Source organism: Rhopalosiphum padi, chromosome 3 (assembly GCF_020882245.1).
Source record: "Rhopalosiphum padi isolate XX-2018 chromosome 3, ASM2088224v1, whole genome shotgun sequence".
Classification (NCBI taxonomy): domain Eukaryota; kingdom Metazoa; phylum Arthropoda; class Insecta; order Hemiptera; family Aphididae; genus Rhopalosiphum; species Rhopalosiphum padi.
This window is the reverse complement of record NC_083599.1, coordinates 25,210,741-25,232,601: the sequence shown is the minus strand read 5'-3', so window position 1 is coordinate 25,232,601 and position 21,861 is coordinate 25,210,741. Positions and strand designations below refer to the sequence as shown.

At 27.9% G+C, this 21,861-nt stretch overlaps 1 protein-coding gene across 2 annotated transcripts in view; it reads right to left on the bottom strand.

Annotated features, from left to right (window-relative positions):
- LOC132926637 (ABC transporter G family member 23-like) overlaps positions 1 to 21,861 on the bottom strand; it is a 47,315-nt gene that overhangs the window by 1,883 nt on the left and 23,571 nt on the right. The window contains exons 1-14 of one of the 2 annotated variants that reach the window (XM_060991010.1): positions 15,186 to 15,765; positions 11,834 to 11,966; positions 11,589 to 11,743; positions 11,373 to 11,480; positions 10,725 to 10,818; positions 10,507 to 10,659; positions 9,899 to 10,026; positions 8,618 to 8,840; positions 6,950 to 7,130; positions 5,434 to 5,549; positions 4,567 to 4,637; positions 3,696 to 3,784; positions 2,211 to 2,387; positions 807 to 893 (exon numbers count right to left, since the gene is read on the bottom strand). In XM_060991010.1, the coding sequence (XP_060846993.1) occupies positions 807 to 893; positions 2,211 to 2,387; positions 3,696 to 3,784; positions 4,567 to 4,637; positions 5,434 to 5,549; positions 6,950 to 7,130; positions 8,618 to 8,840; positions 9,899 to 10,026; positions 10,507 to 10,659; positions 10,725 to 10,818; positions 11,373 to 11,480; positions 11,589 to 11,743; positions 11,834 to 11,966; positions 15,186 to 15,346 (1,876 nt within the window). In that variant the 5' untranslated portion in view covers positions 15,347 to 15,765. Of the gene's footprint in view, positions 1 to 806; positions 894 to 2,210; positions 2,388 to 3,695; positions 3,785 to 4,566; positions 4,638 to 5,433; positions 5,550 to 6,949; positions 7,131 to 8,617; positions 8,841 to 9,898; positions 10,027 to 10,506; positions 10,660 to 10,724; positions 10,819 to 11,372; positions 11,481 to 11,588; positions 11,744 to 11,833; positions 11,967 to 15,185; positions 15,766 to 21,861 lie in introns of those variants that run through there. The other variant, XM_060991011.1, reaches the window with a different exon arrangement.

The window sequence follows — 21,861 nt, the reverse complement described above, 5'->3', positions numbered from 1 at the left end:
ATATTAAAATCGAATTTTGAACGAAGCAGTTACAAGTATTTCAGACATTGATAATCAGAGTAGAGTGGAACAAGGGTACCTACCTACATCATAAAATGTTAATCTAGATCACATATTTATATCATTTTAACTGCTCTCCTAAAATTAAATTTTTGTGTAACAATAATCCGAAATATTCTCTATTTTGAATTATGAAATTACAGTATTAATATTACGTGTTACTGACACGTAAAAAAAGTAAAAAGCTTAAAAAACGATAACAATAAAAAATGTTTTCAAAAATATTGTTTTGTAACAACTTATGATTTCGTAAAAATATTTTTAAAAACTTTGAAATAATTAATGTTTTACGTTAAATTTATCACTTGGTATTTATATTAAAATGTTATCCACTGCAGATTTACAGACAAGCATCGTACAGACGTCATAAACGATGCCTACGTGCATTTTTTATTTCTTGCCAAACTAAAATTTAATGTGAAGTAGAAGTATTATTTATATTTACTTACGATAAATACGTATTATGCACACTTGTATAATGCAGAGAAAAATTAAAATATATATGAATGTATTTCTGCGATCAAAAAGTCTCTTTTATTCCGTCTCTCAAAAAGTTGTCGTAGACGAAATCGTACGTTAAATCGTAGATGTCGGTTCGTTGACGAATCCTATTTTCCCTCTTAATCCCTCATCACCTCCCCCCGATATATACTCTTTCTCACCATATACACTATTATGATTAAAACATATTTAATAACATTGTTGTGTGTTGGAGATATTTGTGTTTTTTTTTTAATAATAATTACCGCATAAAAATTTCAATAGGAAATTCGTTCCGATTCCTAAAAACGCCGCTTCCGTCGTCGTCCTACAAATAATGGCCGTGAAAAAACCTGTGGACAAAAACATCGTTATATATTAAAATAATATGTGACCAATAAATTTCTCGTTGCGCCGGTGAATCGGGGGCGCGCACATCCCATTATACACGAATGTGTATAATATGATAATATGTGTACATTGACCTATAACTCGAAAAACCTGTTACACTATTGGCAATAAGGTAGTTATTTCTTACCACATACGATATATCATCATTTTAATTATAATTATTATTGGATGTGAATTAAACACGTTATTTTAATTTGACTTAAGGAAAACAATATTTACTGGAGAGCATTACAAGATATTACGTTTTCGAAGACAATAAAAACAATAATATTCGAATGCTACGTATTATAAATTATTATAATAATGTGGGCAATATTATGTAGATGTTGTACATTGTACATATTATATAATATACAGTAAAAGCGATGCGATTTTGCATGTATAAATACATAATTTAAAAAGTAATAAACCGATGGTCATCTACTTGCTATTAAAATATAACATACAGGCGTATCTACTCAAATAAGTCGATTTCTATGATTACGTGTTAAAATGTATCTAATCTGTGTATATAAAGTAACCTATTTGTTATTTAGAGTGAGAAAACACTGGATCGACGAAATAATTATATAGGTCCGTGAAGTTAAACTAAAACTTCTTAAAAAACCTCGAGTAAACATAGTGGGAACATCAATTAATATTATAATTTAAAATATATATTACAAGTTAGTATTATTTATTTGATATACATATGGGACTCTAGTTTTGGCTGGTTCATAATCCATATTTTGATTGTAATTTTTTTTATTGATTAAATGTATTAATTTTAAATATTTCAAATTAATATTTATTAATTAATAATTGTCAAATTTATCTTCCTCGATATTATTCGAATAATTTGTTCCACTAAAATATATTTTAAGTGAATAATAGTAAACTTGCCATGATTTTACTAAGTATCTCCTAAAAATGTTTTTACTTCATAGAAAAGTCCTATTTATGAATATTTATTACTATTTACTACTTTAATATTTAATATTATATTTTACTCTACTGAATATTTTCTTATTAACAAACTTTTAGAATTTACATAGATATTTTTATGAATATTAAAATGATGATTTTTACTAAGTTTTCACTTATTATGATTTTGAATTAATAATTAATGTATGTACTTAATTTATGATAAAATATATGTATATGCATATAGATATGTAGGTAATATAATAATAATTATGCATAACACTTTTGGACTTGTAGTGTATATTCTAAGGCCTAAATGATTATTTTAATTTTATTGTTAATAAAAACATACGTACCGAAACACATTCCACCGCATCCAATCAACGTTAATAGCAAAAATGACGGAAATATGTCGCCAACGAATGGGTTGTCGAATATAACAAACATGACGAGCATCACCAGGGTAGTTTGAATGAAAATAAATACCGTCTGCACCAGTACTTGGGCCAAGGCGATTTCAATGAAGTTCATTCCTACAGAGTTATTGTTTGACAATTAATAATATTACAATAGGCGTAAAAGATCAAAATTGTAAAAAAAATTCACAATATTGACTTATTACTCAGAAAGGAGGAGGTTTAATTACACTAATACTACACTAACGCCGCAGTGGACGTGTACTATAATAGCAGTAGGTATAGCCTATTATAGGCACTATACGTTATGGTAATAAATAATAATGCAAAACAGTTTTAAACTGTTAATCTGAAAGCTTAAAATCGATTGCTTATTTGATATTGTATCGATATTGTGATATTATCTGTTCTACATCTGTTATGTAATTTAATCAAAACATAATGTTTCTAAAACTATATTAATTACCAAAAATTCCACGTAGTGTTTTGAATAAATTGTCTATCATAATGTCCTTCGGTTATTTATGAGTATATGCGTAGAAATTAAAAAAAATAATAATAAACCAATGGTCAATATATATATATAATTTATATATAATAATAATAATAATATATAATTTATAATGACATATTGACAACAAGTCTGAGAACACATGGAAAAAAATAAAATTGCCATGCATAAGGCAACTACAATCGGAATACATCAATACATTTATTATATTGACGACTTTAAGATTCATAATGGAAACAAAGAAAATACTGTGAACTGGCCAAGTAAAAAAAAAGTTTAAGTTGAATTGGTTAAAAAGAAGTTTACTATGTTGATAAAATTTGTATTAATTATTATTTATTAATACGGTAAAAACGTAAAAGTATATAGGTAATATAAATTAACATATTTGTTACTTATACAAAACTATTTACTGTTGACGTTTTTTATTCTTTTAATATCTTAATACCTATTCATTAACAACCACAATTAGTTATGTAACTAAATAATAAATATGTTTAACAATTATTAAAAATCATAAGTTTCAATTAAAACATATACCAAAAGATTTAAATTATTGTAAAACATTCATTGCAAAGGAACCTATCGTAGTGTTGAAAAATAATTCATTAGGTATATTATAATATTGTAATGTAAATAATTTGAAAAAATAATCAGCCACCTATCTCAAAAATAACTAACAAAAACATTTTTTTTTTTTGGCGTAAAATTATTGCCACGCATAACTAAGGAATTATTGGATTATATTTCGGGAGACTTTTGGGGACTTTAATTTCAAGTTGTAAAAAAAAATTGAAATTTTTATTGAATGTGATGACTGATGAGGTATATGAAATTCGTTTCAGAGACTTGGGTTTACTCCGCCTTTATCAATCAATAGCACTTATAAGTTATAATACAAAGTTATAAAATACCTGATAAGACTACTCTCTCGATGACACCTCCTTCTTTTTCAGAAATAATCGTAGATCCTGTGTATATCGCAGGAAGATAAAATGCACATCTTTAAAATAAAAAAAGTATAATTATTCATTATTATATTTCTTAAAACAAATTAAACCCAAGTTAAAAAATGATAGGCGTGCACGAGGTTTCTGTTCAAGTGCATCAAATATGTTTACAAATTTATATTAAAACCTTTTTAATAACCGTCCAAAGAAAAATAATGTATTATAATTTATAATTGTTGTATTATTATCAATTATCATGAATTATCATTATAATATAATATGCATTTCACAGTTCATACCTTTTAAAATAAATAATGAATGCTACCTAATAATAATACAATATTTTTATGTTTTAGTTAGGTACTATATAAATTCAATTTTTATTATTCACTTTATGTACTTAGTATAGGTATATTATATATACAGGTATTAGTTTAACTATGCATTATTTAAACATCAGTATGACGAAAAAATATTTTATTTTTACTTATAAAAAAGCCAGAAACACAATAATATAATGTGCTATGCTATATATAGCCAAAAATATTGTATTTCTATAAATTACTTATTTTTTAATACTTTAATTTGAAGTAATCGCTATTAATATCTATTGTATTAGGAATTTTGAATGTTAGTATAATCAATTGCGCAGAATAGATTAAACTATTTTACGGTATATAATTATTATTAGCCTATTAAACCTCATCACTGTAGGCCGTAGAGTAAAGTGGAATTATGCAGTGCCATCATTAAAAATATGAAGTCTGATTGACCAAAGACAGTAAAACACACACCTGATGCTTCCCCCTGTGTGCACGCCAATGGTTATACTTACAGTGCTATTATTGCAGGCGACGCGTAATGTATGAAACTTGGATTTTTGTGTCCGTAAACAGGGTCGAGGATCTAAAAAAAACATATCAATAAAAAATATTATTATTTATATCTAGGTAATAGTGTAATACGCATGGTTATCATATTTTATGATTATGGCTGTCGACGGACCAACATATAGCTGTATATAGTTCAACGAATCCTTTGAACTAACGACGCGAGTGAAATACAGACATGCTGCAGGTAACCGTTATACCTCGAGAGTCGAGGGTGATATGTAAGTTAACTTTTAAATCAAAACGAAAAATTGTTGGAATATGAAGTCAGTTTTAAATAAAATGCATTTTAAAACTAGTGAAGAATAAGGCGATAGCGGTTCAATAAATTTACACCTTTTATGTTTTTATTGTATTTTTTTTTTTTTATGTAAAAACGAATCAACCTTCTATTGGCAATGTGCCCACATTTCAGGTTGCCGACATAAACGCACAGCGTACTAATCATTTGGTACACTACGAAGATAATAAAAAATAAACTGGTCGAGGACAATATGTAAAATAAAAATATGTATATAAATTATTAGAAACTATATTATTATTATTATATATTTTGCCCTCGAAAATCATACGACAAATAATAGGTATATACTATTATCTACAACACTTAACTACCTACGCATAACAATATCGTCAACGTTATCGATTATTTTATTTGTCCATCAAATATGCGCAACTATGAAATTAATACCGTCGTCGTTGTGTGGATCATATTTTTAGGGATGTAATTTTTACACATTATTCGTAAACCGTAAGAAATCTTAGGAAAATATCACGAAATCAAAAGTGTCTATTTCTAATTGTCCACTTACCCGAACTGGCGAGTTGCCGATTCTTTCTGATATATTACATTTTCCGAAAAGACCATCAATTACGTCTGTGTAACTGTCGTAAATATCTCTTTTAATCATGTCGTACATATACTTGTCTGAAAAATTAAAATGTATTATTATTGATATAGAACATTCTATATTGTATACTTAGTGGTTTCGCCGTATAAGTGTTAATACCAAATGGTAAGAATCGAGTTTGAAATTTTCTCGCGGGTACCATCACTATAAACCTTTATAGTGATGATAAAAATTAAAATACATATGTCAGATGATTTTATTCGGAACGAAAGTAAAAATATAATAATATTATTTTTCATCATTTTTTATTATTTTTTCATGTTGCCTTTTGGCCTTATACCTCGTCCAAAAATCTCAAAACGGTTATGGTTTTGAATAAATGGTTAAAATTTGAATAATGTATTATTATGATATGTACTCGATTACAAAAACTCGAATTACCAATTATAAATTATTAATTTTTGTTAATCGTTTCAATTGCAAAAATATATATCATTACAATTTGACTATTCGATATAGTATTTGTTTACGTTTATATAGTTGTAATATTTAAATTCTCGTTATTTAATTTAAATAATAAATAATTATTTGTTCCGGGTACAATTCCATCGAAAATATTAATCATATAGTTGTATTGAATATGACTATTACAGTGTAGGTAAACAGTAGAATTTTGAAATCATATGCGAAAGCGCCTAACCATGCAAAACCATTTTATCGCTGCGATCGACAATATTTTCTCTTCATTAATTTATGTAATAATAAAGTATATAATATAATAATCTTTCAATTAGTAATATATTATTTTATATTATAAAATATCGATTAAGGACCAATATAGAGTATAAAATACCTTAAAAAGAAGACCAGCATTTGACGGCTGGTTCTTATGTCAGGTATACATAATACATATAAATAGGTAGCCTATATGGTATAGGACATAAGAACGATAAAATATCATGGACCTATTAACTTATATACTATTAGACTAGAGTCCTAGACTTATAGTGATAGTTAGGTACGATTACTATATGATTGGTGAGGAGGTGAAATGCCTCTTATTAGATCTAATATTTTTTTCACTATCACTAGTATAGTCGTATAGGTATATAACGTGTTGATGAAATAAATATATCTACTTTCTAATTTTTCAAAAAATTATTAACAATAGCTCCTTCTTCTTTTTTTCCTGTCGGTATTAACAAAAGCCATCAGAGTATATTGAAAATTTACAAGCTATACATAGTCGTTAGCACGAATGAACATATATTAAAATAAATTAGTAAGTCACTATAGCCTGTATAGTACATTAATTGTATGATATACATTTGCTTCTTTGTGACAACTACAATAATATTATAGTTTATACTCACTCCCTTTATATCTAAATATAGAGTATCGCGCAGTTCCATTACTTGGTGCCTAACACGTTAGACGGCCACTGCAATAGTAATACATTAATTGTACGCATTCTTACTTGTATTGTCAATCCATGCTTGGACCGATCCCATGTCGAATATGTTGTCGTCGGAGATATCTCCTCCTTCATTAAAACGGGTTGCTAAATTAGTGCTGAAATTTTTCGAAAAATGAAGAAATCCCCAGACCTTGTTTTCCGACACTGCATACTGGCCGTCTTCCGCGCTGGGATATTCAACCTGCAACACGACAAAATATAATAAATGGGTCATAACTGAAATAAATTTGACATGCAAATCGCTATAAACTATTAATACTATGCTTTTATTTTTTTTCCAAGCTAATAACGATTACTCGTTTAAAAGATTAATATATAATATCTCTACGCATGTATAAGAAAACAAAAATATTCATATTAAACTCGGCACAAATTTGACGTAAGACAGTTGTTAATTTGAGAGTAAACGATTCACATGCACATCTGATATGTCATGTGGGGTACATCAGTAAACGTATACGTATATAGATGGTATAGACCTATTACATTAATAATATATTGCGACATTGAACTGTGATAATATGCGGTTGTAATTATTTATAGTGTTACTTTGCCGTTTACCGTGTCGATATTTTATTTTATCTCGAATATACGTGCACAGAATTTCCGAGACGCGACGTTGACATTTTTATTCGCCAAAATATGACTAATATCTATACGTATTATTTTTTTTTTATTACGACGTATCGTAGTTCGTCAATAATAAAACATCTCACATTGCTGCAATTTGATATGTTTTAGTAATACCTAAACATTTATCGACGCGTTATGATAATAATAATAATAATATATTAGTATGCACATGTTACCAGAAAAAAAGTTTTAAAAAATACTTTAAATTATTATTACCCTATTTTATACTTATTAGTTATTACTTTCCAATCAGATATGTATTTAGTTATGTACCTATTTAGACATACAGTTATTGAATAATAATAACTATCAGAGAGACGACTACATGCTAATGATGATCGATATAGATGTTGTGAGACAAGATCTATGAACAATTTTCTTTATAGATCTTGTCGATTGCGGTGGCGTTGTTAATATAATATAATATAATTAACAAACCGTTGGCAAATAAAAATTATTTATATATATATATATTTAATAGACAAATTAAAAATAAAACGTTATTTTAAATCAAAACAATCTTAAGAAATAAATTAAGCTATACAAATAATATGGTCTACCAAGTACGGATTAACTTTTAGCTTCAAAACTAAAGCCCAGCATTGAATTCTGATTGTATTGTCGTTTTCAGCATATTTAAGTATACAAGTTAGAAAACGAATATTCAAAACAAAAATGGTGTCAAGAAAAGTTAAGTATAGAACTCATCATTATATAACTTTTAATGCTTTTCCTAATTTTTTTAGGGAGGAAAAATGTTAAAATAATTTATACCAAGAAAACATTTTTCAGTAAATTCTTTCTTAACCAAGATTTCCTAATTTTCAAACTTTAATGATATTTGTTAATTTATTATTTTTCTTAAAGATGACTTTTTAAATATTTGCGATTCAAATAAAGAAATTTTGGTATAGATACAAGTCATCTGGACTGCAGACGACTCACACTCCCTTAAAAAATATAGCAAAAAGCGTTAAAATGAAAAAGATGTGTTAACGCATTAAGAGTAATAAAAAATGTGTTTGTAAATATTACCAATTCGAAAGTCTTTTCTTTTAATCTTTCCAGTAACAAACAACTGACCGGCACGCCACCATCCAAAAAACAATTTTTCGTCTGCATCAACGAACATGTACCAATTTTGTTCACAGACTCTTCATTTAATACACCCAAAGTCAAATGTTTTGGATCATGGCCACATGCAATATTGAATAATACTGTTTGTATCAGCGGTAAGAAGATCACAAATAGTGTAAACCTTTAAAAATAGTATAACAAAAGACAACAGATAAAAAAGTGTACGCCTAATAATAATATATCTAAATACACAGGGTGATTCTCCAAGCTAGCTCATCCCATTTTTTTTATCAATGAAGTTATTAAAATTCTAATTTTCAAAGTTTTCAAATATTTATTTTAATTTCTTAAAATGTATTGTAGGTACTACTTACTAAGAGGATTTTGTACTCGCATGTATTGTCTATAACAACGCATAACATACTAAAACGAACGTCTAAAAGTTCCAATTTTATGTTGTTAGCTTAAACGTTAGTGTGATAATATTGACATATTATCAAATTTAAAGGTAAGAATATTGTCTGTGTTCTTTCGTCGGTTTTTCACTATATTTTAATTTTTAAATGTATGAGCATTTTTAAATATTACTCATACTCGCTTAAAAATTAAAATACCACAACACTTCAACGAGAGAACAGCGATGATTTTCTTACCTATAGGTTGATGATAAGTCATTTCGCTCTAATATTTAAGCTAAATACTTCTGTTTTTTTTTTTGTATGAGAATGGACCTTTTATTTTAATGGATAACTTTTCTGCAAATATTTACGTGTTGAAAACAAATTTCGAACGAGTAATTTGAATGCTAATAAGGTTAATGTATCTAAAATTTCAATAATTAATACTAATCTATCGTCTATCAATATCTGTAATTTGTAAAAATGGTCCAATTAGTATAATAATTAATACTAAATTCAATATTACATCCATCATATATTTTTAAGACAGTTGTTAAGGATTATTATCTTTAATATAAATATTTTAATAACTGAGAAACTACTATTTTAAATTTTAAATTAGGTCCATAAAAATTTTCAAAAAAATTATTCACTAAATATAGTGAAAAAGAAAGATTATCATTTTAAAAACAAAAGTTTGTACATCATTACAGAAAATTCAAAGGGTTCTTAAATAAATTCATTATTATACGAAAAATTGAGGTAATCATGCTCGGTGAATCACTTTACGTCTACATATATGAATAATTTAAAATTATGAATATTATTATATTGTACTCACGGTATATTTCTTCTCAGCAGGTAAATGTTTTTACACACCTGAGCTTTGAAACGACCAAACGTAAATAATGTGTTGTTTAACAACGGCGGTGGGGGCAAATCTCGGGCGTAAGAAAACCTTCTTGTAGGCTGTAGGATAAACACGAAATATTAAATCGTCACAATTGCATAGGTACCAATTATTGGTAGTTTATAATAATATTTATTATACTTACGGTGCTGAATATTTAAATATTGCATTAAATTAAAATATAATAAGGTGTTTAGGGAAAATTAAGCTTTTTAAAATTATAATATTATGTTATAGCATATAATATAATATGTAACATTAGCTATTAACGTTATATAATATTTACTCATTAATTATATTTGATATATACTGACAATTACGTATGTAATATCTGTAATACTATAGTCGTCATTAAAAGATTAGGAATAATATAAAAAAAATGCTTTGGTATGTGAAAATAAAACAAACAAATGATGTTGGTATTTAAGTATTAAACGTTAATTATTATTCCCATATGATGGCCATATTTACTTATCACACAGGGAAAATCGTTATACTTAGTAAATATTTAAAAAAAATAAAACAATAGTCGCCCTTACTTGTTTTACTGGTATTTTGAAACTGTTTGTCTTAGCTACTTGGTTTTGGCAAATCTTCAAAAACGCTTCCTCCAAATATGAACAATTGCACGAAGTCAATAGTTCTGTTGGCGTTGCTTCGGAAAGTAGTGTGCCTTTCCTCATCAGACCAATCTATAAACATATACTTGTTAGCATATTATATTTCGATAAAGAAAGTCGATGAAAACTTTTCTCACCATTTGTGACTGTTTTGCTTCTTCGATATAGTGCGTGGTGATTATCACTGTTTTACCTCCATTCGATGTCAAATCCAATAGAAGTTCCCAAATGCTAGAAATATAAATTTTAGTTAATGCAAGTGGTATAAACACATTTATTTATTTTCACTTTGGTTTTATAATAAATAATTATAATTTAAAACATATTTTTTAGCTGTATACACAATACGTCTATATTTAGATTTAAAGTTTATAAAATATCATTATAGATTATTTTAGTTTTCCTTTTTTTTATTTATTATAACAAGATCACTGAATTTGTTTTGGATTATAGTCGACCTTACGCATGTTTTGATTATTCTTAAACATAAATTCGTGTACCCATAGTATTAGTATATTATAAGATACATATATAATTATTAAATATTTTACACACTGAACCGATGAAAGTTTTTTTATGCAAGGTTGGGTTTTCACCAGGAGAGCCTAAACAAAAATTCTAAGCCCCTCCCTCTAGATCACTATTTTAGTTATGCTGAAGTGTATTACCTGTGAATGATTATATAGTATAGACTATAAAATATACATTTGCAAAAGAGGATCGACAATTTTGATACTTATATATTAACTTAACAATGTAATTTTATTAAATACAGATTTAATTACCTTTGGCTTATCAAAGGATCCAAGCCAACTGTAGGTTCGTCTAAAATCAACAACTTTGGGTCATGAAGCATTGCTACTGCAAGGGACACTCTTCTTTGTTGACCACCACTTTATGAAATCAAATTTATTATAACATCGTTGTATTATAGATACTGGGGTTATAATAATTAGTTGGTACAATAATAGTGAACGACAGTTGTCGAATTTCTTACTTACCTAATCTCGTTTAGACTTAGACTATACGATGGCAATTTCAAGAGCTCCTTTAGTTCTCGGCCTCTTGTTTCGATGACATCATTTGATAAATTAAATATGTAACCATAGTACGTAAACGTTTCTTTTATGGACAATTCGTTGTGAAGTGCTAATTCCTTTAGAGATATAGAAATAAGTATGTAATATTAAAAAACAAAAAATAAAAATAAAAAATAATATGTGATAAGACGATTTGGTGACATTACTTGTGGCATATATCCGATGTCGGAAATGTGTTTGCCTTTGAGTTTTATCTCTCCGGAATCTAAATGTAAACGACCGACGATACAACTCAGTAAAGTTGTTTTTCCACAGCCGCTAGGTCCCAATAGCCCATATCTGAAATTTAACAACAAGTACAAATTATATTTATATCGGAACGAGTGGTGTTTTTTCACATGTCACAATAAATTCCTAATTTGATTACATATAATATAACTATGATATATGTATATGTAATTCATCATTATTTATTTCGTGTAAAACTATAATAGCTTTAATAATTTCTTTTTTCCTTACACTGCATAAAACTAGAAATTTAATTGGATACGTTTAGTAGTAAAGACATTGTTTAGTGTAACATTTATGTAGAATAAACCTGATGTGATTTAATCCAATATATTTAAATTATCGTGTTATAATCATAATTTCATATTTTCTTTGATCAAATTTCCAATGATTATTTTTATCTGTATCAAATCATGTTGACAGTAAATCCAGAAAATAGTTAAAAAGAAAAAACCTAGTGGATAATTTCTTTATATAGTGGTTACGATGATCAAAAGACCTCCAACAATAATTATTATAATATGATGTTAATTATGCAACTAGAAAAATAATTATTAATAAACCGATTATAAATAATAATTATTATGATTGCTCCAAAATGCATAGAGTCGTGTAAATATTAATTAATTAATGAATGTGGTTAACAATATATAAATAGGTATGTTTCCTATATTATTTATTATATACACAATATGGAATTTTTAAAATTCTACTAAATGATAGAAGAACCACTCGGCATTTGTACACAAGCTTGAAAAAGTTATACTATATAAGTAGTATATAACTTAATACTTAAGTATACTAATATAAATGTAAATCGTATGAAAATATATGTGAATTTTATAAAATATTTACTTGAAAACAACTTCCAATTTTTAGAAATTAAATTCTTAAACCCTTCAAAATTATATTTTTAAAATTTGAGTTTTAATAATTTTAAAAATTGTATTAATATTCAAGTGAAAAAATTAATTAAAAAATGTAAGTAAGTCATTTTCAAGTGACTTTTACGGTGAATTCAATTATGTTTTCAGATGTTTAATTGGATAGATGGAGTATTTATTTATATTTTGTTTTTTTTTTATTTATTTACAAATGGAAAATATTGATACTTTTGTTCAAGAAAAATAAAATAACTAATTGTGTACTGCATTACTAACATGCGCGAGCACGTGCAGGAGTGCTCTAATATTATTTTAAGATGTAGGTACACACAGTTACACACACTATTGTTCACTGACTACACATTACATATACATTTGTATAATCCGCAAACACCTATTTGGAAAATTGCTTATATGAATTTCTTAAAAATGGTCCGTATTGAATCCCCTTAATAATTTTTATTAAAGATGTTAACCTATCGTATAACAATAATAATACCAATTGTATTCCAATTGCAACTTTATAGAGGCATTTTGACGAATAAAAAAAAGAATACAAAATAAAATAATATAATAAGTACGTTTTCCAGGACCCGATATAAAATAAACACTGTTGTATAGGTTTTTTAAAAATATTTTGTACAATGTAATATTATGTTTGTCGATTGTAACATGATGATACTTCATTCGCATCCCCTTGGTAGGAGGAAGGGTGAAATGGATTTTAATACATCTACTTAGATTTTTTACTTACTTCTAAATAATTACCTATGTATATTGTGTATAGTAAAATGGTAATACGAAAGGACAAAAGGACTAATGATCACTCCTCCATTAAGCATAATTTTATACCTATCCACAAAGCTTATATTTTCTGACGTGTTGCATTACAAATTTACAATTTTTATATATAGTATAATTATTAGTATATTCAATATTAATATATTATATTATGTATTTTTATGCACTATGCAAATAATAAATATATTAGGCAATACATATTTTTATCTAATACTTTATTATAACAAAATATATTGTACTATTGATTGCTTTCAAAGTTCGTAGTGTTCGTACAATGGCAGTTGTGGTATATTGGTGCTAGAACACTTTAGCCTAGGCGGACAAGCTTAGCTATATAGCTATATACCTACAGCCTTTCGAAAACACTATTATTGCGCAAGATCACGCAGGGTTAAGTCACTGAAATAATAGAACAATAATTGTATTTGTTAATATTTGGGCTTTCACCTCATTTTGGAGGTCTCGGATTATTCGGGAGAAGCGGGACTTCGACGTATATTGCCTATAATATGATCCCTCGTCGTTTCACGATAACGGTAAAACTTTAAGTAACCTAACTATACTACTAGAGATATATTATATTATGTTAACTGAAAAGGTAGGTAGTGTTTTAAGAATATTAGGTAAATCACGTAATCAAAAAATGTCTTGAGCTTATAATTTATATAGAATATTTGTCTTGTCGAAAATCAAAAGGCATTGTTAAAATTTTAATAATTTATAATACACCGATATACCATATAACTATTTAGTATATAAACGTATAAAACATGTTCAAGCACAAAAAGCTCAATTCATATGCTGTACTCGAGGTCGGAATATCTGACATAAATCTATAGTACTAAACTTATATTCTTGATAATTTACTGTTGATAGGTATTATTTCTTAAAATATAATATGTATTCTTACGTATATGAAAAAGATTTCCCACAAATACAAAAATGTACAAATCAAAACATTTAATAAAAATTATCAAATACTCGTAAATTGGTGTCAACCTTTCTCGACTATATATTCGCTATGAATGGTTCCATTACTATATACATTGGCCAACGTGTATATACTCGTGTACTATACTCGTATATATCCTAGTTGCAAAAATACTTATTTCTGTGCACCCATTTGCTGGAACATACTTATAGTGATTGCGCAACTTTCAACCAACGTCTTGTATACTCTATTCGTTCTTTTCGTTATTATCTCACGGATACTATAGCTGTGACTAGTGCGCTGGTTCGTCGTGGAATTACACACTGCACGTTTGTGATAATCGAATTATTCGATCAAGGAATTCGTTTAATAGCGTTCGAATTGCCAAGTTAAAAACCGCGAGAACGAAAAACACCAACGGACTATAGTTTAGACGAAACTTTAAAAACCATACCTTTCTACTTAAGCTTTGACTGTTCAGCGCCAAACTGCGATTAAAAAATATATTGATTATATTGCCTATCGACCGCTCCTTTTATACAAAAGGCACGTTTCCGACTCGTTTCGTATCGGTGTGTGTGTGTGTGTGTGTATGTGTGGTCATCCTCTCGCGCCTATCTATATAGACATTTAGGCATCTGCACGGGTACTTACATTTTCCCGGTCGGTATGGTCAGGTTCAAGTCTTTGAGTATGGCCGTCTGACCGTACTGTTTGTACGCGCTCCTCACGACTACCGCCGACGAGGGACGGGCCACGACCGTCTGCTGGTTTTCGGCCGGCGCTTCGTCGCGCGTCACCACCGACGCGGTCATGTTAGTCGCGATGTCGTACGCGCGAAAACGGTTCAAAAGCCTCACACGCGTATCCCGACGGGGTGGACGACGGGGTGTAGGACCTCGGGAAAAGGGTTGGTGTGCACCGCGAAACACCTTCGTCTCCGCAAACCGACGTAGTGTGTGTCGTTATATATATATATATAATACTATTGCGGTGCGGTATATTGTTATTGGCGATGAGCGATGGCGCAGAGACGACGATACGACAATATGACAATAATCGCGTCGGCGGGGCCGAAATGTGTTTAAACAGCGACAATAGTATAATTGTAATTATTGTTATTATTACAAGGAACGCGCGAACGCAAAAACAGCAATGACGCGAGTGATCGACTGATGCGCGCAGGACATTGTGCCACTATAATAGCCGTCGTGTACTGCTCTGTAATTTGCAGCCGTCGTCGCGGGCACTTTGGGCGACGGCCGACCGTGGCGCGCGAAATCGGTTTGCCCCCTCGACGTTAAGTATTTTTTTTTTTTTTCATACGTCACGATTGTCGTACCAACACTACTCTGCAAACACACACACACAATTCGATCATTATATATTATTATTATGTGTGAGTGTTGTGTAGTACGATATCCTGCGCCACGTACCGGCCAGGACGTGATCGAAATAGGTATATCATATATGAATGGTTGTGTGTGCACTTATAAATCGCCACACGAAAAACGTCTGTTTGGCGTTTGCGAATTTTTTATTCGTTCCGATCGACGCGATGCGTAACGCGTACCTATATACCACCTATACCTGTTTACCGTGCATAACATTATACGATGTTATGTACAACGTCGCGTAGGCGTATATAGTAACACACTAACACGGGTGCACGTGTATAGGCAGACCCAGGCCTGGGCAAAATGTCAAATAATTCGATTTTCAAAATCAAAATCTAAAACCCACAGAATCGATGATTTCCAAAAATCAAATGTATCAATAGTGTATTTAAGTTTATATTTTTTTTATAAATCAATCATATATAATATAACTATTCAAAATGTATATTAATATACAAATTATATCATATATTTCTTAACATAATATTATAGCAGCAACTCGGTGAAAATTATTTTAAAATTCATGATTTTGATTTTAAGAATTGTTTAATTCCGTCTATAACATCTGTAAAGTAAGGTAGTTAAATCTTAAAGTTTGGAGTATTTTCTTTTCTGTTTTACCTAATAAAATCTATTGCGTTCAATTTTAAAACCATATAGAAAAATTATATTTCGTTAGTAGGTACTTATACTTGATTTGGAAGAACTTGACAGACTTTTAGAGGGTCTTAACCTCTCGTGTCTGACTATACATTTTAATCTGCATTTGTTGTTTTTGTTGTACAAACGTTCAATATACTTACCAAATTCGTGTTTCGCAGAAACAAGTAAGACAGAGAACCAAAATATTTTTTGAGATTTTTAGTTAAATTATTATGTGAACAACTTACTCTGCTAAATCCCTTTCAAACTTCTTACTCGCTTTTCCCGACATAATATTATATAGTTTCATTTTCGGTTCCAACCTCCTCGACAAATTATGGTTCAAATTTTAAATGAATCACTACACCATTGTATATCAGTATTCTAACTATTCATTTTTTATTTATATAAATGCTTGTATGTACCTACTTTTAAAATGTCACATATAATTTAATATTTGTTATTGTTATTGATTATGGCCTATGAGGATGTTTACACCAATTTTATTTTTTTAAATATTTTATTAGCTATTACATGACATTATAACAATACATCAAACGTGAAAGATTACGACTGAAGCTATTAAATACCTAAACTCATGTTTTAAATATGATTATTTCTTATGTTTTGTAAATTAGGTAAAACCATAAAAAAATAACGAAATGTATTTTGTTTGTGTTTAAGTGATTTTATTTTAAAGGAAAACAAATCTTATTTATCGTTTAACACATACATGCAATGGTAAATATACTACGACGAAAACCAACAAAACAATAATCTGATAATTAATTATTTAAAGAAAGATTATTATACTTATCATTTATTTAACCTACCAAGTAAATTGATTAATGAAAACTAGCTTTATGGTATACCTAACCGAATTAAAAATCGAGTATAGCAATGTAATAATATTATGGTGTTGGTGTAGTAAACCCAATTAAACTAATATAATATTAACATAGTTCACGTTCTATACATAATATACGAAAATGTAATAATTGTAAATATTAAATGCACACTGATGAAGCGAATGAGTAGATAATAACTTACACTATACTAACCTACCTTCATTAATACTGTCTCGACTTCGACGTAACTGATAAACGTGCTATACGTCGTCAATATAATGAATTGTATTATGCGTAAACGTGCAGCACAACAGCACCCACTATTATAATAATATATATAGTGTGAATATTATATAACACGTTAATAGATAAACGTGTTACTCAGTGGCGTGGTCAAATAGAAATTGTTCAGTCTAATGTTTCAGATATGATATGGTTCTTGCTTATATAGTCGTTTAAAAATGTCGACTTATTTTACCGATTTTTTGATTTATATTTATAAAAATTTTTTTTCAAAATCATTACAATTTTAATAATACAAGATTCCACACATAATAAGTTATTCTCACTGGGAAATAACTTTAAACAAGTTTAGCGTAAAGCCGCGTAATTTTTTTTTAATTTTGATGAAATTGGATATTTAAACTTAAAATAATGAGTTTTCCTCAATCGATTTATGTAATTTTGTAATTATTCAAAAATCGTTAACTGTAGAAACTTGAAACATTCCATTGTTAGGTACTACAATTATTACTTTCTATACAAAATGAAAAGTTAAAAATTGTTAGACCAAATTTAAGCTATTTATACTATTATTAACATATTCACATGGCTGTACCGTGGTAGGTACCTCATCTGTATTGACATAAAGGTTATTAAATTTTTTTTTTTTAATTTTTGCGACATTTTTGCCAAAAATTAGTTTATTATATGCCGTATTTATATAAAAATATTAATAAATTATAAAATATCTTTAAGGATAGAAACTGATATACACCGTATCCACTGAGAATCGTATTTCGTTTTTCAAATTCAATGAATAAATAATATGCCATTAATAACGAAAAGTGATCTACTCAATGGTGAGTTACGATCTGTAACTTATACTTTATACAGTAGAATGAATATTATAGCTGTTTTTTATGTGACCAGTGACCACGTAGGTACTTGGATTTTTACTGATAACAAGAATGAAAATAATTTTGAGTAGGTGCACAATTTATATCAAACAATTCAAAAGAAAACTCTCCGAAATGTTGTTATTTTGCTTAGCTATTGTCATTTATACTATAGGTATTCAATTCATGTTTACATTGCGTTTTATTACGTAAGCTATTTGATGACATTGGTATTTTGATTATATTTGCTGCTGTGGTGGCGCACGATAAATATTATTCGGTATGAACTATGCAGACGGGTTATTATAAATGCAATATACTTCGATCAACTGATGTATTTTTTTTATGACATTTTCCCATTTATTAAACAGTTTTAAACTTAAATATAATTTGTTATGTAAGCGGAATATATATTTTTATTTTTATCATTTCTCTTAGTCTCTTGCCGTTTTTCGTTATGTATTTTATTGTTTATGCTGTACATTCTTACGTTACATAGACGCTTTGTATAATTTTAAATAATAGACAAATATATTAATTAATCTAATAAGTTAAGTGTTAAGTTTAAACAGCGGATAGAAAAAGTATACGACGTATCCAATTATTAAAAATAAATATTAATAATTAGTACGGTTCGGAAGTTATAAGAGCTGCATATTGTTCTGCATGCTCTCGATTTACAGCGAACCAAGCTAGAAATCCAAGCTGTACAATGTCGAGTTTAAAAATTTAAAATTAAAAATGTATATTTTGCATATTTCGTCGATTTTAATGAAAAAGGTGCATATTTTTTGATTTCCATATGTATATCATATACATATTTAATATTTTCTAAAAAACTTCAGAAATAATGAAAATATATTTTGCCTTTTTTACCAATTTGTAATTTTATTCAAAAGTCATTCGTGTTTAAATATTCTTGCTTATATCGCTTAGATATATCATTATTAGACCTTGAATGGTAACAAGGTTGAAATAAATGTATTAAAATTTTTTCCAGTTATTTTATTTTTGGCCCAATTAATATTGATATTTAATCTAAGAAATAGACTAAAAACAGTACTTACCTAATTAACATTATGAATCTTGACTTATAATCAACGTTCAACAATATACGCTTAATTACAAAACAAATAAATTTATTGAATCTTTAAAAAGTACGAATTCTTATCTATGAAATTATATTTTGTTTGTTTGAGAAAAACGTCGGTTCGACCATTGCCACCACCTTACAATGGAAGTAAACATTTAAGATAGTACAGTTTAGCTGTGTGATAAAAAGTTGTTCTCGAATATTTTACCAATGTATATATAGACATAATTTAAAAAAACATATAATTATACATTTTTAATTAATTTCATTAATTAGGTAGTACTTATTTTAATTTTAATGAGCTTGTCTTAAACGAGTTGTGCGTGAAAACATAATTTTAATCGATTTACACCTAAAAAGTTTATTAATAACTAATACGTAATTATATCTTATACTTATTATTTTTATTATCAACTTGTAAGCAGGTACGAAAATTATTCGTTTTATATTGTTATCAAGTTATTATTTTTTTTTTTTTAGTTAACATAAAATTATAACAACACACAACTTTCTATTTGAATACTTAAAACTCGAAAGTTTAATCGAAAGTTCTTCGCATATTATTTTAAATCAGTTTGAAAATATCAAAAATATGTTATACCTATGAACATTGAACACATTATGAGGATTTTAAGTTCAAATTTTAAAAAAATTGGAGATTTAAACGAAAAATAACAATTTTTCCTCTTTTAAATTTAAATAATTGAAATGTTATTCAAACAATGTTAATCATATAAAGACCGAAATTTTTCACAATTACGTGTATTATTATTTTCTATGCCCAATTAATTTTTAAAAATATATAAGTAGGTACACTAATTGTATTTATATCACGAACCTATATTTACACCGTCTTGCGTTACTCCTTCTGATTTTGAAATATAGCGAATAATATAATCGTTGGACTCAAAGTCGTCTTTATCGTATACTTATATTCGCAGTGATTAAATGATTTATTATTACATTTAAATTGAATACGTTTATTACTGTGACTTACTCAACGATGATAGGTACATAAGGCACATTGGATATCTACCAAACAACAGAGATCTCCGGTTATTTTTTTAAATACTAAACTATTGTAACTTAATTTTACAATACCCAAGTGTTTTGTATGTGATAATAATATTATAATAGATATCAAATTAAACACCAACTAGCAGTAAGTAATATAAAATAATATAGAGTCTTTGTTATATAAATATGTCATTCTTTCATTCGGCGTCGTCTCTAAACCATGAAAAATAACTAATTATAATTTGGGTTTTTTTTTAATATTAATTGGTATTTTTCTCATGACAATATCTAATAAAATTAAATGTTTTCAACTTTATTATATTTTAATTTTTTAATATTTTACCTATTATAGTATTTTTTTAAAAGCATATTTTGAAATCTTTTTTTACGTAAAAACTGAAAAAACTAAATTAACTAGACTAACCTACCTTGTTAGGTATAAATCAAAATCCATCTAACAATATCACAGCAACTTGAAAAATGTAACTACAATATTATGATATCCAATAATTTACATAATCTAGATACCACCATGTATCTTCTATATTTTGCTATAATATATGGGTAATTGACACGTGATTGCGTGGCTGGAAGTACACCGATAAAAAATATACCATTTATGCGAGCGATAAAATTTCCGGATTAGACTATACACAATAATGTTTGTTGACTTGTCACACCCACCAGTGTCGTAATTAGGAATTTTCTTTGGGAGGATTAACATTTTTTTAGTAGAATAATGTTAACTTTATAATTTGCAATATATATATATATACGTGTGTGTATAAATATTGAAAAACGTTAATAAAATAAAGTTCTTGGGAAACTTATCTCTTTAATTACACCCCAGACACACACTGACATGACGTTGATATAAAATTTCGACTAAATTACTGCCTTATTCCTTATTTCATGTATGAGTCTAAAATAATATATATATATATATATATATATATATGACATACCTACCTGTATTATGATTTGTTTAAAGAAAAAAAAATCTTAGAACTATACTGCGAATAAAGCAGCACCAATTAAACTATAATAATATATCATCGGGCGATATTGTACTTTAGGTGATATTTATGCGTAGTATACCTGTTGTCTCTTCATATCCAACGAGTCCCACATTAATGTTAACTGATATAGTGATATAATAACTATGTATATATTTTTAGTGTTGGTAAAGGAAAACAAAATAATTAAAATAATTTA